This window comes from Argiope bruennichi, chromosome 7 (genome assembly GCF_947563725.1).
Source record: "Argiope bruennichi chromosome 7, qqArgBrue1.1, whole genome shotgun sequence".
Classification (NCBI taxonomy): Eukaryota; Metazoa; Arthropoda; class Arachnida; order Araneae; family Araneidae; genus Argiope; species Argiope bruennichi.
Genome location: NC_079157.1, coordinates 54,714,754 through 54,728,561, shown reverse-complemented (window position 1 = coordinate 54,728,561; position 13,808 = coordinate 54,714,754). Strand labels below are relative to the sequence as shown.

Genomic DNA, 13,808 nt, shown 5'->3' with positions numbered 1-13,808 from the left:
TGTTACTTATATATGCAAAATTGAAAAATTAATTCCCAAAATTGGCCTATTTGTTGAGCTGGACCTGTATTAAGGTTTATTTTTGCGATATCTCTATGATATGAAAAGGAAGAGAGATAAGCGTAATTGATGATATCTAATCCTCATAAGTGAAAGAAAAAACGAAATCAGCTCTGTGAGTGGAAAATTCTATCGTGGGATCCCTATAGAAAATGTATAGTAACATGTTTGAGATTTCTCTTTAAAACAGGTGGTATTGGAGTTTTAATTGTTGACTTATTTAGAAGTCAGTACTTTTCATTTAAAATAATATATATATTTTTTTTTAATGGAAAGAGGATTTTAGAAGTTTTAAAACGCCGAGAATGTAGACTATCTCAAAATCTTGAGACCAAACATTTTGGCATTTGCAAAATTTTCTGTTTTTTACATTTCAAATTTATGAAAGGGGAAAGGGCAGAAAAAAAATTCATTTATGGTATTATCTCTAAAAAGGTATGTTAAAAAGCAATGCTGTTTTATTCCTTGTACAGCGGATACAAATAATTGATGCATAGTTAATATTCTCATTTGCTTTATATTATCAAAACCCTCTAGTCCTAAACCAACGTATTCAAATGTACACAAAAATATGCGTTTAATGTAATCACTAGATCGTTTAATATTACCAGTTTTGGAGTAAAAAATTGGCTAATCCTTCATTTGGAAGTTACGTAATGATTGATTTTCTTGCAAGTTCTCGCTCCACTTGTAAGGAAACATTTGGGCATCATTTTTCCGATGGGATGTTAATATTGTCTTTTATCCCAACTAAAGCTGTCTAAATTGATGATTTCAATGAACAATTAAGCTGCTAAGTTTTCTCTGAAATCTGAAGAACCGTAAACCACTATTACCTGCAATTGAATTACGAAAGCGAAATTAATTTTCAAAAAATGCTGATTTGAGTATTAATGAATGAATTAAATTTCTTGGCAGTTTACATAAAATGAGTCAGCACAATGTGACGGTGCATATAAAACGTTCGCAACCTCTTTTTCGTAAAATTTTGAAAAATCGTCGGCTTTTTGTGAGCAAGTCCAAACATTAAATGTTGATGGTATTGAAAGGGTGTCAAATGTGTTGAAGAAAACCTTCAATAAACGCTGAAATGTTTCAAATTCTTGATATTTTGAAATGCGATATGCACCACCATTTAATAAATTTTTGAAAACGATACAAAAAGAAATAAATAAAGGTGAACTTCTAAAGAATAATTGTTGAAAAACAGCAGTTAATTAATTTTTAAAATTTTTATATTTAAAAGCCTTGTTGTCACCTTTAATTATTATTCTTTTTCTTTAATATGATAGAATTATAGTTGATTTTTAATGTTATCATAATTTTAAAGTTCCGAAATGACCACATTAAGTGGCAGCTGCAGAAGTAGGTAAACATCCTTTGCTATTTTCTAAAAACACAGCTTTATCCTTTTAATTCGTTAATTATATATGCAACTGGAGTCTGCTTATATAACTAACAACAGCATTTTAACCAGTTTATGTCCTCGTTTATGTCTTGTCGTAGATTTCTGCTCTACCTGCGGTGCATCCCTAAGTTATTGCTTTAACACTATGGTAATAAAATAACCAAATCTAACTACATTACGTGAAAGTATGTCGGCGTCTTCTAAACAAGAAGTAATAAAACTTGCATTACGATAGTCATGCTGAATGCATACATGATTTTGCACTCTGCCTTTCCTTAATGATTGTTTCCAAGTTTTAGTACTCTTTCAGAAATAAACTGTTGAGAAAGGCAAAGATTGATAGAAGTATCCTTGTTTGCATTTCATATTTGGAAATAATTTAAAATACAGAAATTTTATATATATATGTATATAAAATTTATTGATGTAAAATGATTAAGTAATTCATATTTGTCTTCATTCATTTTTGCTTGACTAATTGATTATTTACTATATATTTTTATTTCTTTTGGAAAATTTTTGTCGATTTCTTTCATTATTTTTAATTTCACTTCTTTGCTATCTGTAAATATAAAGTTTTGTATTTTTTTTAACTCTTTTATCTACTTTTGAAGTTTTCTGCACTTACCTGTTCTTAACAATAACACTGTTATTTTATGTTTTCAATAATTAATTATCAATTAATCGTTGGTTTTAATGAAATTTTGATTATACTTTAAGGGCGCCATCTAGTAATAAATATAAGAAAATTTATTGCAAGTTCCTATAAAATTTATAATAATTTTTTATATTAAAATACTGAAATAAGAATTAAATTAAACTATGAATAATTATATTATTAATAAAACACCCATTACAGTTAAAATAATAAAAGTGTTTTTAAAGTGTATTTCTTATCAGCTTAAATAAAACTGTAAAACAGCGTAAAAACTATAAATAAAAATAAATTTCGGTTTTCCAAATATAATTATTTTGCAATTATCATAAATGTAATTATTTAAATTGACTCACTATATTAAAAAAACGAAGAAAATTTATATGAAACTCATAATATCCCATTTTTTAAAAGAATCATGCTATTTTTTTATATACTTCTTATCAGAATTTATCTAATTTTAGAATATTATTTTCTTATTTCATATTTTTAAACTGTAAGCTGACTTTGTAGAATTCTAGCAGATTCATGGAACTCTAAAAAAAAATTTAATATAATTCAGATATTTTCTTTAAAAGAAAACTAGCTTCTTTATTATGAAAGGGGAAAAAATTAATGCCACAGTGAATAAAATAATTTTTTTATTGAATTAAAATTGAATGAAATGTTTATTATTAATCGTAAAGATTTTTTAGAACATTGAAATATTGTTTCGAAATGTTCTTATGCTATGCAAATCTTTTTTTTATTAATATTTATTATACTTATCTTCTCATTGAATTGGATGATATCTATAATTCTGCTCTATTTTAGAGTAATAATGATATAATAGATTCTTGACTGACTGACTAAAGAATTTTGCCGTGCACAATTTTTTGTTTACAGCTTCTTTTTAAGGGTAACTGAAGTTGCAGCGCCATCTAGTGATGATAGAAAGACTTGTATTTTACTTCTAAAACGGGAATTGGAAGTAATTTTAGTTCTATCTTTTCTGAAGTATTTCAATTTAATATTTATTTATTTACTTATTTCTTGCAGCTGGAGCCTTGAAGGAGTTTAGTAATTTGCTCAATGCCATAGAAGATGAAAGGGACAGAATGGTTAGTATCTTTTTGAATAAATATATAAAATATTCGAAAAATTAAAACTCCTTTAATTTTTTTTTTTTTATCTTTGATAAGTTTTGTTTGCAGCTTTCTGGATTGAGAAATTAGTTCTTTTTTTTTCAAAACTGCTTTTTATTTATAAAATTTATATATTTTTTCATTTGCAGTTGGAACAAGCCCAAGCTGCATTTATTGATCCTATTGAAAATTTTAGGAAAGAATATATTGGAGGTGCCAAGGTAAATTTTATTCCAAAATTTCTGAATTTCCAAAAATTCTTCCCATTATTTTATTTTGAGTTGTCACAGTAAAAATCAGATTTATATTTGTTGTCTGTTTTATTATTTCATAGGAAAGAAGAAAGAAATTCGAGAAAGAGACCACAAAATTTTTCTCATCTCAAGATAGACATTTAAATCTTTCTACTAAAAAGAGCGGAAATCAACTTCAAGAGGTAATAAAAATTCAAGTATTAAAATTTTTGATGTGGAAAAAAATGAATCTGTAAGTGACGAAAAAAGTTTTCAGCTATATTAATATTGCTTTGGGATTTTTCTTTCAACTTTTTATGGATTAATTTTATAGGAAATGATTTTTTTAATATTTTATTGCTTTGAAATAATTGTTTTAAAATAGAAAGGATGTATTTTTTTAAAATTTTTTTTTGTTATAAAAACGAACTAAATTTATAAACTTTAATTCAGATCATATAAAAATACTAAATTATGAAGTGAAAATTCCTTTTTCTTCAATAGATGGCAGCACGAGCTATTTTGGCTTATTTTTCTGCATCTGAAATGCATGGTTGAGTTAGGAATATTCAACTTTTTCAGATCATTAGTTTTTCAATTTATTTTATTGTTATTTTCTTTCCATTTTATAGTGTTATTATCGCTTGAATTTTTTCATTTCATTTTTATTCGTTTATCAATATAAGAGAAAAATATTTTTATAAAATGTTTGCAGCAATTATGAATATTTTTTGTGTAGTTTATATATATATATATATATATATATATATATATATTTTCATTTTAGTTTCGTTTTCAAACTTTTTCTTACTTTAGATTGGTTATATATATATATATATATATATATATATATATATATATATATATATATATATATATATATATATATATATATATATAATAAACAAAATATATAACTTTTAGTTGTATTTTACATGCAATAAAAGATTAATAATGTAGTAGTGTTGTCTTGAAGAAAACGCAATCGGAATGAAAAGTTGTTACTCAATTTATTTTAAACTTGAAGCATTAAAGATGATTCTGAAAGTTAGCGTGGTTTGCAAATGTTATTGTCAGCGAGACTGAGTCATCGATTTTTATGAGAAAGTGAGAGCAAAAAGAGAATGAAAGAGAAAATTAATAGCCTTTTTTAAAGCTCATAAAAGAGACTTCATATGAGGTAGGGAGTATAAATACCAGAGGATATCTTAAACAACAATTTTAAACATTTAAACTGTTTAAAAGCATAAAACATCCGTGAATTGTAGAAGTTCAAGATTTCTTTCCTTAAGCTAATATATCCTGAATATAAAATATACTTTCTACTCATGTTTTTAGATTGTGCTCATATTGTTTCCTGCATTATTATTATACCATCTTTCCTAGTTAAGAAACGGCGATGCGAAATTTAAATAACGAAGAAAGCAAGTAAGATAAAAAAAAAGTACTGGAGGCGGAAATGCTTTTTTCAATATTATGATGAACTCTTTTTCAAATCATGGAAAATTCATGATATTAATTGCAAATATCTCGGCCATTTTTACTGGTAACTACATGAAACTTTTTCCTGTGTTTTTATTGTGTTATAACTTACATTTTTTTAAATTGGACTTTTTGGCCGATTTCTTTCTTTCTTTCTTTTTTTTTTTTTACTTTTTTTCTTTTACCGCTAGGGGCACCGTAAACTGTATCAATAAATTCAGCATAGCCACTTAACTATGTAGCTACAGGTTACGCCATTTTAAACTTATAGGGCTTTACGATCACTTTGTATATTTAGGTTTTATTATGCCTTAGTCTCCTTTTTTTTCTTTTTTTATTAATCCTTTAGATTTGGTTAGGATGCTGACAGGCTCAGATGCTTTTTATTTTACGGAGAGAAATGCTATTTCATTGCTAAAGAGTTAAGGAATTTTAATACTTCTTTAAAATGGAAAATATGAAGATGTAATTTATTATTTTGAAATTGATATCATTTTATTTAATGCATTTTTACCAATTTTTTCTCCCATGCTTCTTTTATGTGCTAATATCTTTTTTAATTTCAAAATTCATTTTTTCGAAAACATTCAGTGATAAATTTTCTGAAAAGATATTTTAATGAGTAGCATTTCATGACTCGGGGTACAAAAAAAAAAAAAAAAAAAAAAAAAAAAAAAAAAAAATGTCATTGTTTGAAGAATCCCCCCCCCCAAAAAAAAAAGAATTTTTGTATCATTGTGTTGCCATTAAGAGATAGGAAGCATATGTATAAAAATTTTCTCCTGTCAAAAACTTTTTTGATATTTTAACTTAGATACAACAGTATTTACTTGTGATTGGGAAATTCTTAGAACGGAAGTAGTGTCTGCTAGTGCATTAACTGTTTCCGATTTTTATTTCTTTTGTTTCTGCTGCACCATTCTTTAATGCCTCATTAAGGGAATGAAATTGACATTGTCTGAAGAGTTCTAACGTTTTTTTTTGCGGGGGGGGGTTTGAAGGCAATACCTTTTATTAAAACCGGAAGACGCTGCTTTCATCCTTAATGCCAAAATAAACCAAACAATAATGTGAGTGACAATCAAATAGTTAAAAAATATAAAGGAAGTGTACAATGGTAATCAAAAGTATTCGTGCACAAATTGTTCACCTCAAGAATGTATAATGTATGTATTTTTAAAAGGAGAGAAAGAATTTTGAGGTCTTTTGAGAGAAATTTTTTTAAAAAAAATTTGATAATAATGAATTGCTAATTAAAGGAACAATTTGAAACTCGCCACTAATCACGTGTTTTAAAAGTATTCGTAAAACAATATTTCGCTTTGTAAACCAATAAAATTGCGACAATTTACGTGTCAAATATCGTTTTCGGGACTAACCTGTTGTTTCCTTCTTTCTTTTATTGCGGGATTTGTTTTATTCTAATGTTTACTAACTCAAGCTCGTGTTACTCGTTGCTAATCGAACAACTTTAAGTTGAGATGGCTAGAAAGGGGAAAAAAATACTGTTGCTGGGAGGGAAGAAAAAACACACACCTCATAATGAGACTCCGTAACAACTGTAATTCTCTATGAAAAATATCGCTGGTTATTGGAAGATCACGTTCTTCATTCCTGAGTGTGATTGATAGATATTGCCAACGCAATATTGTCGAAAATATGCTACGAAATGGGCAACCAAAAATATTAACAGAAAAGAAGTTAACAGAAAAGAAGAAGAAAAACCCATTTGTTATTAGCTAAACAGCATCAATCAAAAGTATTGTCCAGCACGGTTATAATGATACAGGGTTCCGTGGTCAAGTACGTAGAAAGAAAGTTCTCTCTCTCTCTCTCTCTGTCTGTCTGTCTGTGCGTGTGTGTCCTATGTTATTCCTGACTTTTGGACCAGAGTTATATTCTCTGATGAGAGTAAATTCATTGCATTTGGATTAGATAGCAAACAAACGATATGGCGTCAAAAGAAAGCGGAACTACGACCGATAAATCTTGAGTGCAAAAATAAAACCTGGCGGTGGTAACTTTCTATTTTGAAGATGTCTTAGCTCACATAAAGTGGGAAAATTGCACATCATTGATGGAATTATGGATCATAAAATGTGCACTGATATTCTGAAAATTAACTTAAATTCCAGCACTGCCTCAAATGGGTCTTCAAAATAACTACATATTTCAACAAAGCGACCCCAAGTTTACAGCTCATAACACTTCCGACGGACTTAACACACCTTCGTAATCACTTGATTTGAATCCTTTTGAACATTTGTGGAGTATTTTAGAACAGAAAATCAAAGATCGGCAAATAAAAAAATAAAAATCAGCTGAAAACCTCTGTCTTGGAAAAATGGGCATCGATTTCATCGGACATTACAAAGAAATTAATAGATTCAATGTCATATCGAATGAAAGCAATGATTAAAGCTAAAGGATAATCTACGAAGTATTAAAAATGATAATTTATCTAATTTTTAGATAATTTATTGTGCAAATAATTTTAAAACAGAAATTTTGCTAAATTCTTTTGCAGGTTGTGTAGAATTTTTTAAAATGAAATTTCTCTCAAATAATAAAAAATACGATCAGCAATATTTGTGTTTTTGGCATAATTTAATAGATAAAACTCTAAGTTCTTCAAAATTTAGTGTACGAATATTTTTGAATGCCCATGTACGTCACTAAAAGAGAGAGAGAAAGAGAGAAAACCCATGATAAACAACACAAGTGACATACCTTTTCACGTATTTGGAATTTTTTACTATTTATTTTCGTTGTTTTTGCTTTTGATTTATATGTTTCTTTTGTCTATACATATTGTACAATGCGCTCTTCCTTTAAAATTTGCTCCATGGATTGCGGAACAACCTGCTATGGATGCAACATAATAAAATATTACCGCCTGCAGAATTCTCCAAAAAAAGATGTAATGAATGCATATGATGTGGAGAATAAAAATAGAAAAAGCATTTGCTTATCAATAAGAACCAAAGATTTACCATGGAGACGAAATATATTCAAGATACAACCTTCTCTTAATTGAAAAAGCACTCATTTCAGAAAACAGTCGCTCCGCATCGCAGTAGAGCTGACGATATATCAATTTTACCATCTTTCGCAGTCCCTAAGACTTGAAATTCAGTTAATTAGACTCATATTTCGCAAACCCGAGCGCTCATTAAAGGCGACTTTTTAAACTAACCGATAAACTACTGGAGTTGACAAAATAGCCGAGCGCGTTTAACCTCTTGGTGTGTTGGCGGCTCGTCTTCTCCAAAAAGCCTCCTCGGTGGATCTTAATTGAAGGCGGAAATTGCCCCTCCGGATGCGCGCCGGGGACCACTTTTAATAACTAGTTGTGCGCTCTCTCGGGGAATAGTTAACTTAATAATTCAGGATGGATTTGTGTAATGAGGTCCCCCTCTGCGGATATTGTGTTAGTTTATTCAATTATCTCGTCTTAAACGCGACTGATGGGTAATTAGGGGTTTAAAGCGACTCGGATTGTCGCCATTACGACAGATTTTGCCATTCATTTGAAAGGCTCCATAACTTCTTGGATGAGTTTCTTTGGATGGCAGTTTTAGATTATGTGACAGCTGTAAGGTTTATTCTGATTTATCTGTTTTGGGGTTGTTTGGATGGAGTTGAAGGGGTGATGATATGTTTGTCTCATGAAAATGCAATCACCTTATATTTGATTTTAAATTGATAAAAAGTTTAGTAAAGTATTAAAAATAAAACTATATTTTATTAGCGCATTGAAAAATAGAAAATAATTGTCTCCAAAAAGATAAAGAGAAATTCAGAAATGTAAAGGAGTTAGATGTTGATTAAAATATTATGAAGTAAAGCGATTTTTTTTTTTTAAATAGCCTTTCTGTGTTTTTAAAAGGAAGTATATGTGTGTGCGCCGACACTATATATGACACACTATTTGAGCTTCCAAATTCGGCACGGATATATTTTAAAAATGGAAACGTGCACTCTCAAAACTATTTCTTTAAAATTTTAATTAGAGTTTTAATTAAAAGTTAAGGCGAATTTGTGAAGCTTTTTCGCTATAATTTGTGAAAATATTCTAGCACAAACTTTGTTTTTCCAACTTAATGACCACATTCATTCTTTCTAGATTGTGGCCACTATATAAAAATATTTTTGCATAATTATTTTCCATATAAAATAAATCCAAGCACAATAAATGAGACAAATTGTTAATTTCAATGTTTGCCATTTTCTCGAATTTTGAACGAAATCCTTTAAAAGATTGGCCATCTGTTGGACTGTACATACGTACGCAAGTGAAAACGGTTACTCAAAAAAACGCAATCACAAAAATAAAAGAAGTTTGCTATGCGATTTTGTTATTAAAATTATATTTATGTGTTAAATTTTGATTTCAGTGGATTGAAAGAAGGCTTTCAAAATGCATACTATATTTCTTCATTATGTTGTGAAACACAAAGTCCTCGTTTGCGTAATTCTGAAAATAAAAATATGAGCACTTATGGCGTTCATGGCCTTGCTGACAATTATTGCACAGTGTTTGCTGGGGAAAAAGTTTACGCTTTTATTACGAAGGAAGTTTCCGGGAATCCTCTGCCGTTGTTTACTATAAGACATTGGGCCTGAAATGTAAAGGGAAGGCCATTATAATGAACTTTATGTCGAGAAATGTAGTGAAATATTGATACGAATTGTAATATTGCTTTCCTGCGCTGTTAATTTCTTGATAAGAAAAAGCGTTTTACAAATAGTTCTAACAATTGCTGAATGGATACTGCATCTTTGACTCCGGCTTTGGTGACAAACTTGGCTACTTTCGGAGACAAAAATGAAGGACCCAGAATACTCAAGAATTTCGATGATAGTTTCATTAGGATCGAGTTCTGCCTTACTTCATGCACTAGAACATTCGATGCACTGTTATGGGAGCTGTAAAAGCAGAATCATGTAGGCGAAAAAGTAAATAATCGAAATGAAGATTACTCGAGTCTCTTTGGATTGGTGTTATCCTGAGAGTTCCCTCTGAACGATTTGTGCTGTTGTGGTTGTTTATTACAATTTACTGTTTATGTGTTGCTGTTTTGTATACGCTTCGTCTGTTCTTTGTTACCCGAGCATTATGTGCTTGTGTAGAATAAAACATGGTTTATTGAACTTGTTGATGTTTTTGCCATATTTTAACCTGATGGATTTTAGAATTTCAATAACAATATAATACACCTATAAAGTATATAACACAAATTTAATAAAATAAAACTTTTCAATTGGCAGATGATATATCTGATTGAATAACAACATACAAAGAGTGTATCACTTTGGATTACAAGTCTTTCGAAGAATTATTTTTAGGTATTCCAAAAGTTTATTATTGATGCTATACCCTTCTTGCCATAATCTTGTAATAGTGTTATGCAAGCAAATGAGCTACTGTCATGTAATAAATTTATATTTAATCATGCCTTTTTAGCATATTTTATTTTGTATATCCTTCACTTTAGATCAACCAATTTATCTCTTTATTTCACTTTAGATCTTTCACCAATAGATCTTGCAGGGAGGTCTTTTCAATGGTCAATTAATCTTTTTGCTTCCAATCTCATATTCTGTTTCACAACTGTCTTGTTTTTTTACGTCTCGCCAGCTTTTAAAGTTTTTATGCAATCTTTTGAGATGCTTTGTACATAATATATTACATATACAGGATAGCTACGTTTTCCGTGATTACAAAAAGTTTTTACAAAAGAGTTATTGACTATATTGCAAACTTTTTACTGTGGAATATTTGTATTCTCGATTCTTTTAGACCAATAGATAGCGCAACTAATGCGAAAAAAGTGGGGATTTTACATTTGATCATTGTCAAAATAACGTTAACGAAGAAAAATGTTCGATGTGTTCTTTGGTTTCATGAATTCATATCGATCATTACCGTTGAGTGTCAGTTTTGGGATTACGAAGGGCAGGGTGTTTGCAACACCAATTAAATATATTGATACACTGAAAGTTAGAATCACTGCTGCTATATGTAATGTGACGGCTGAAATGCTGGACATTGCTTTTGGAGATTTGGAATACTGAATTGACATGTTTCGAACTACCGAGTGTGCCTATATTGGAATTTATTGATATATATAGTTCTAATAAAAACTATAAACATTTAGAATATATCAAAATATTATATATTATATGATAAGTTATATTTTTAATACTTTTTTTGTAATCAGATAAAGACTTTATAGCCACCCTGTAATTTTATACGGAACCGACAAAAACCGATAAAACTATTTATAATGCTCCTCTCTTAATTATTCTAAATATGCTTGCTTAAATAAAAACGATGAAATATTTAATATGTACCAGATAAAATTCCCCATCCTGAAAATTAAGTTTTAGTTTCCTGCCTGTAACGCGAAACATCGTTAAACTTGATAAACTCAATTCATTTTGGGCGACATCGGTAATATATTATTTAATTTTATTTATTAACATAATCTCCAAAAAATCATTTTCTATTTACATTCGGATTTTTTTTCATCGTTAACGAAATTTCACGAGGTGATAAAATGATAATTACTAACGGTCACACATACGGACTTTTATCAGATGAAACGGTTCCGCGTCTGCAGATCATAAATTTCACTTCTCATTACCCTTTTAAGGAATTCATTTTTCGGTGAGTGGAAATTGCCGTATTGATCGAACGATCTGCTATGATACGTATCTCGGAAAGCTGTGTGACGAATAACTGATAAATTCGAGTGGAGTTGAGCTGTCTTATATTTGGAGAAGGCTTTTTTATCGTCGGATAGTGTGCCTCGCTTTAATTTATTCGCTGCTGGTTGAAGACATTTTTATTCGGGATTTTTCGAGGGAGAGGGAAAGGGGAGGGGTTGTGAAATGCGGAGGAAAATGTGAAAATGACGTGCATGGCAAGCTTCCAGATGCGAGTAAACGATATTCGAAGTTGTCACGAAAAAAAAGGGGAGAAAGAGTTAAAATGTCAAATACAGAGGAATATTTGCGATGAAATGATTACAGGAGATTTTTTCTTTTTCTGTTTGATTCGTCAAGATTTTATTATGCCTTGTCACTCATACTGATTATTTAATAGAGTTAAGATTAGTTATAATTATTGACTAAGAAAACAGGTTTGACCTTATAAAAAACTTATAAAAAAGTCACGACTTGGAAACAAATAAACTTTTAATTTTATGCAATTAATCATTTAATTTATATCAAAATTCTGTTTATAACAATTTGGAGGCTCTTGGGAAAGGACCTCATATTTTTGAAACTTGGTTAGATGATGAGGACTGGACCTGAGTCTTTGAATCAAAGAAGAACTTCGGCAAATGCTATATTATGCATAATTTCATGTTTGACTGTATGATTAAGTATAGTGATTCGAGGGGATGTCCTAAAGAAAAGGATACAATGATTGTATTATTTTTTATTAGAACTAATCCTAGAATGGATCAAATACTGAACTTTTTAGATTACCATTGGTAAACTACTTTTGTCAAATAGTAAATATTATATTTAATACTTGTAGACAATGGCGGATCTTCTGTTGTTAGGGGTGCAATTCTTCAAATATTGTTTAAAAAACTTATTTTATATATTTTTAATATTTTTACATATTATTTTGCATTGTATTTTCACAAATGGATAATAATAATGACGAAGAAAAGATGCTGAAATGATTCAAAGAGCAGAAAATGTACAAGATTGGAGCTGTACGCCGATTTATATGCGAAAGCATCAAAATTCGCTTATAGCGCATCACTGACGGACCGGAAGACAAAATGGCGTCTTTCCTTCTAATTAGAATCTAAATTTAGAGGCGGCCGGACAAAAATTCTTACAGCTCTGGCTTGGCGCTCGGTCAAATATACCTCTTAATCAAAATTAAATTTATTCTCTTGATTTTTTTCTTCTTTCGTTTTCTCTCGTTCTTTGTATTATGGCTTTAGGCCTCCTTTCATGTTTTTCTAATATAATTGCATCTGTTTCAATTGATACTCAGTTTCTTTTGCTAGAATCCGCTAATCGTTTAAATATATATAAGCAGTTTTCTTAAAATGAAATTCATGTAATCACATTTAAAAATTTCGCGATACTGGGGTGTAATTTCATTTGTTTATACTGTTTCCAGTTACATTCTTTTGGAGGGAAAAAAATGTTTTACAACACTGCTGGTTTATTAACTGGCGATAAGTCACTACATTAAGAAAATCTATCTAGTACAATAGATCCAAGAATGAGAGATGCCAGTAAACAATATATGATCATTTAATTCTTAAATATGTTTTTTTCCTTCTAATAATTTGTAAATGTTTGATTTAATACATCACCCAAGAGTTTTATACATCAAAAAATGCCCAGCGATTCTTTGCTTCATTTTTTACTCTGAAGCCTAAGTGTACCTACTAAAACCATCTACTAAATCACTTTGACTGCAAATTTATTGATTAATATGATTTTTTTACTTTTTCGTATAAAAAATATGCAAAGAAAAAGAATTGTAATCATTGAAAGATTTATAACTACGAGATTTTGTCGAATCTCATCGTTTCGGACTTCCCTAAGTTCCAAAAAAGAATTTTTATAATTAGGAGTGTCTGTTTTTCATCGACAGGATATCTCAAAAATATTTTGAATTACATAGATGAAATTTGGTGTATACACGTAACACCGAATTTGGATATTTTTTAAATCAAATTTTGAACGAAATCCACTGATATAAAGTATATTTTACTGGCTGGCTGAATGGAAATTAACATGAAAACTGCAAAACGGAAAGTACTATAAGGATGAAATTTGATATTCTAATTTATCATGTAAAG

At 29.4% G+C, this 13,808-nt stretch overlaps 1 protein-coding gene across 2 annotated transcripts in view; it reads left to right on the top strand.

The window, feature by feature from the left end:
- Positions 1–13,808, top strand: part of LOC129976084 (rho GTPase-activating protein 26-like) — a 258,723-nt gene that overhangs the window by 153,447 nt on the left and 91,468 nt on the right. For both annotated transcript variants that reach the window (XM_056089459.1, XM_056089458.1), the window contains exons 3-5: positions 3,162–3,223; positions 3,397–3,468; positions 3,582–3,683. In XM_056089459.1, coding sequence (XP_055945434.1) covers positions 3,162–3,223; positions 3,397–3,468; positions 3,582–3,683 — 236 coding nt within the window. The remainder of the gene's footprint in view (positions 1–3,161; positions 3,224–3,396; positions 3,469–3,581; positions 3,684–13,808) is intronic.